Genomic DNA, 4640 nt, shown 5'->3' on the forward strand with positions numbered 1-4640 from the left:
TCACCGAACCAATTGCCAATACAGTGCCTCTCTGCTGCACTGGCGGCTGTGGTCTCGAGGCCTCTATCTCGAGTGAAGGGGGAGCCTGGTAGATGGGACAGTTGGTACCGAAACCTTGTAGGATCCCACATCCTGCTGCTGCACCTGTGTGCCTTGGGCTCCAGTCCCTTGTGGGTCCTCCGAAATGTCGAAGAAAGTCTCATCCTCTGGCATCTCAGGACGCGCTGAGGGGGCGCTCCTTGGGTGCACATCCTATGCCTTGAAAGCAACCTAGCTCTTTGCCTCCAACTTCTCGTTCGCCTTTGCCTTTCTTCTGTGATTCCGCTAACCCTGCTTTCTTCTCTTCTTCTTTGTCTTCTCAGCTTTGGTCCACTTCCCCGCAGATGGCTCCACCCAACGGGTCTCATCTTTTGGAATCAATTTCTTGATACCTAGAAGAGAAAAATAGAAATTCATCAATCGGCCAAGCACTTGGCACTTGTTTGGAGCTAGAATTTTCACAAATTATCACCAAGCAAATTGCAATTGAAAGATGCAAGCCCTAGAGCAATTGTGATTTGATCTAGGATCATGTCTTTATGTTCTAGTCACATTCAAGCATCGTCTAATATAGCTATTTCATAGATTCCTCTTTTCGATTGGCATTTCCCCCTTTCGAGAGAGAGATTTTAGCTCATGAATTGACGATTTCATCTTAGAGCCCCTTTGAAAAACAGCTAGTATCCATCACAATTATATTTTATTAGACAACATGATGAAAATTGTGGAAGAATGACAGTCAAAGCACACCTGATGATTCTTGTGGCTATGAAACAAGTGTTCCCGGTGGAAAAGAAGGGGAAGCGCCCGGGGGGGAATTTGCAGAGAGGATCAGTCCAGAAGCAATTGCCAGCTTCTCACGCTGTGGTGGCAAAGCATTCTTCTTCTTCTTCCACTGACATTTTGCTCACACTACGCTCAATCATTGCTGTTCTCACCTTCACAACATCCTCCTGCTTACTTGCATTAGCATGGATATTTGCTAGCAATACATATGGCGAAGCATCCCTTGGATCTAGCTCAAAAACTGAATTTGCAGCACGCACAGCCCGCTTCTCATCATTGTGAATTCTGCTTGATGATAGCAAGCTCAACCATGCTGGAGCAACTTGTTCAAATGGCATACCAATGATTAGGTCCTCTGCCTCTTTCAATAGTCCCCTTCGCCCAAGAAGATCAATCATGGATACGTAATGCTCCACCGAGGGAATTATGCCATGATCACTATTCATAGAAGCAAAGTATCGCCACCCATCAACAACCAGACCTGCATGACTGCACGCTGTAAGAACACTAGTGAAAGTTATTTTGTTCGGTTCAAAGCCTTCGGCCTGCATTTGACCCAACAATTGCAGGGCTTCCTTGCCGAACCCATTTTGGGCGCACACAGAAATCATGGCATTCCAAGAGACCACATCCCGCTGTCTTATCTCTGCAAACACTGCCCTTGCATCATGTAGGTTCCCGCACTTGCCATACATATTGATGAGGGCATTCCCCACAGCAACATCCAACTCCCATCCATTGCCAACAAAACTAGCATGGAAGACTCGACCCTCTTCTAGGGCTGCCAGAGTACCACATGCATCAAGAATACAGATGACAGTGATCATGTCCGGCTCAAAGCCTTGGGCCTGCATTTGACGAAACAGTTGCAGGGCCTCCTTGCCATGCCCATTCTGGACGCACACAGTGATCATGGCATTCCAAGAGACCACATTCTGCTGTGGCATTTCTGTAAACATTGCCCTTGCATCATCTAGGTTCCCACACTTGCCATACATATTGACGAGGGCATTCTCTACAACAACAGCTGATTCACATCCATTCCCAGCAAGAGTCGCATGAATCACTTGACCCTCTTCTAGGGCTGCAAGAGTGCCACACGCGTCCACAATGCAGATGAAAGTGATCATGTCTGGCTCAAAGCCTTCGGCTTGCATTTGACCAAAGAGTTGTAGGGCCTCTTTGCCATGCCCATTCTGGGCACACGCAGTTATCATGGCATTCCAGGAGACCAAATTCTGATGTGGCATCTCAGCAAACACAGCCTTTCCATCATCTAGGCTCCCACACTTGCCATATATATTGACGAGGGCATTCCCCACAACAACATCCGACTCCCATCCATTGCCAGCAACACTAGTGTGGACGGCCCAACCTTCTTCTAGGGCTGTTGCACTGCCACATGCATCCAGAATGCAGATGAACGTGATCCTGTTTGGTTCAAAGCCTTTGGCCTGCATTTGACCAAATAGTTCCAGGGCCTCCTGGCCATGCCCATTTTGTGAGCATGCACCAATCATGGCACTCCAGGAGACCACATTCCACTGTGGCATCTCTGCAAACACGGCCCTAGCATCATCTAGGCTCCCACACTTGCCATACATATTGACAAATGCTGTCCCCAGTACAAGATCCAACTCCCATCCATTACCTGCAACAGTAGCATGGATCACCTGACCCTCATCTAGGGCTGCCAAACCGGCACACGCATCCACAACACAGGTAAAGGTGGTCTTATTTAACTCGAAACTTTCGGCCTGCATTTGACCAAACAGTTGCAGGGCGTCCTTGCCATGCCCATTCTGGGCACACGCACTGATCATGGCACTCCAAGTGATCAGATTCCAGTCTGGCATCTCTGCAGACACTGCCCTCGCATCCTCTAGGCTCCCACATTTGCCATACATATCGGCAATGGCTGTGCCCACTACAACATCTGACTCCCATCCACTGCCAACGATGGTAGCATGGATGACTTGACCCTCTTCTAGGGCTAACACACTAGCACATGCATCCACAACACAAGTGAACGTGACCTTGTTTGGCTCAAAGCCTTCGGCTTGCATTTGAGCAAGAAATTGCAGGCCCTCCTTGCCATGCCCATTCTGGGCACACGCACCAATCATGGCACTCCAGGAGACCACATTACGCTCTGGCATCTCTGCAAAGACTGCCCTTGCATCATCGAGGCGCCCCCACTGGCCATACATAGTGACAAGAGCTGTTCCCACTACAACATCTGACTCCCATCCATTGCCAGCAACAGTAGCATGGACAACTTGACCCTCTGTTACTGCTGTCAAACTGGCACACGCATCCACAATGCTCGTGAAGGTGATCATGTTTGGCTCAAACCCTTCAGCCTGCATTTGACCAAACAGTTGCAGGGCCTCCTTACCATGCCCATTTTGGGCACATGCTGCGATTATGGCATTCCAGGAGACCACATTGCGCTGTAGCATCTCTGCAAACACTGCCCTCGCATCATCCAAGCTCCCATTTTGGGCACACGCCCCAATCATAATAGTCCAAGTGTAAAAATTCCGATTCACTATCTTGTCAAATACAAGACGTGCAGACTCCAGGCTCCCACACTTGCTGTACATTTGGACGAGAAGGTTACTCAGAAATCTGTTGTTCAGGTATCCATGCTTACACATGTGTTCATGCACACATATACCCTCAGACAAGTGCTTGCCACTGGTGCAGCGCCTCAAAAGCAAGGCATAGGTGGCAACATCTGTGTCTGGACCAAGCTGACCAAGGATCTCATTACTAAGGCTTTCAGGAAAACCGTCTTGGTTCCTCACAAGGCCACATGGAGGGTACCCATCTAACGTCTGTGTAGAACAGGCCTTGTTGGTTCTTAGCTCGCTTCTCACCTCTTGCAAAAGCTTGTCCCAGTTGGAAGTGGCCATCCAAGACTTGACCTTGTGCCTACCAAACACAATTTCGGTATTCCAAGGGCGCAGCCTATCAAAGGCATTCGAACTCATAGGCGTGCAGCAAATTACCCTGTGAAGTGGCTGCCTCTTTACGGATAGCGTCTCCATCGGCATGGCCGATGGCGATGACAAAGGAGAAGAAACGTAACAGGGGAACAGAGCCATGGGTTTAGAACTAAACAACTCAAAGTGAGACGATCAAGCTGAGATGTTTTCATATTTCGAAATAGAATTGATTTGGGTTGGATGCTGGATGCAAATTATTCAAAATTCTTGCGGGTGGTGCCTCAACCATTGTTTCAATCTAATTCAAGGACATGCGACTGCTTCTTCGAGCGATGTGCGGGAAACCCAGACTGTCTGAGGAGTAGATACTCTGTCAAGGTCAGCAAGAGAAGCTGCATCAATTGTAAGCTTGCAGATTTTGTTTGGTTGTATTGTAGGTGATTAAGCACTTGAACAGAAAGCCCGACTTGTCAGCTTGCAGATTTTGTTTTGTTGTATTGTAGGTGATTAAGCACTTGAACAGAAAGCCCGAATTGTAAAAGCTTGCAGATTTTATTTTGTTGTATTGTGGGTGATTAGGCACTTGAACAGAGAACCCGAATTTAAGCTTGCAGATTTTATTTTGTTGTATTGTGGGTGATTGAACAATTTGAACAATGCCATTAGAATTTTAACTGAAAAGTAGCTAAATAAATAACTTGTAAAAGGTGTAAATTGGAAGGAAAGGAAAAGAGAACAAAATGAATGATTTATATTCTTGTGTCACTAATGCACCTTCTCCAGAATTTCTCAGAAGCTTACCTAGAATTCAAAATTGAGCGGGAGTGGTGGCCGAGGGTTCTCCAAAGCTTACCCGGAATTCAA

General features: G+C 47.4%; 1 protein-coding gene and 1 pseudogene across 1 annotated transcript; both read right to left on the reverse strand.

Annotated features, from left to right (window-relative positions):
• Nucleotides 1-896: 896 nt before the first annotated feature.
• LOC147879986 (pentatricopeptide repeat-containing protein At2g03880, mitochondrial pseudogene) lies at nt 897-1520 on the reverse strand (annotated as a pseudogene).
• Nucleotides 1521-1648: 128 nt separating this feature from the next.
• On the reverse strand, nt 1649-3884 carry LOC147879987 (pentatricopeptide repeat-containing protein At2g13600-like). The gene is made up of 5 exons (XM_087371633.1): nt 3042-3884; nt 2694-2930; nt 2499-2582; nt 1822-2021; nt 1649-1718 (listed from the first exon to the last, which is right to left on the reverse strand). The coding sequence occupies exons 1-5, from the start codon at nt 3882-3884 to the stop codon at nt 1649-1651; spliced, it is 1434 nt and encodes a 477-aa protein (XP_087227759.1).
• Nucleotides 3885-4640: the final 756 nt, after the last annotated feature.

This window comes from Dipteris shenzhenensis, chromosome 33 (assembly GCF_047967505.1).
Source record: "Dipteris shenzhenensis isolate YYH24624 ecotype China chromosome 33, Dip_SZ_1.0, whole genome shotgun sequence".
In the NCBI taxonomy this organism is placed as follows: domain Eukaryota; kingdom Viridiplantae; phylum Streptophyta; class Polypodiopsida; order Gleicheniales; family Dipteridaceae; genus Dipteris; species Dipteris shenzhenensis.

What these genes read in the sequence shown, in the direction of transcription:
- LOC147879987 (XM_087371633.1), bottom strand. Translation starts at nt 3,884, where the DNA reads ATGCCGATGGAGACGCTATCCGTAAAGAGGCAGCCACTTCACAGGGTA. An exon ending in GCCTAGAGGATGCGAGGGCA is followed by an intron (nt 2,583 to 2,693) that starts GTGTCTGCAGAG and finishes GGTCAAATGCAG; the next exon opens with GCCGAAAGTTTCGAGTTAAA. An exon ending in CAGCCCTAGATGAGGGTCAG is followed by an intron (nt 2,022 to 2,498) that starts GTGATCCATGCT and finishes GCGTGTGCCCAG; the next exon opens with AATGGGCATGGCAAAGAGGC.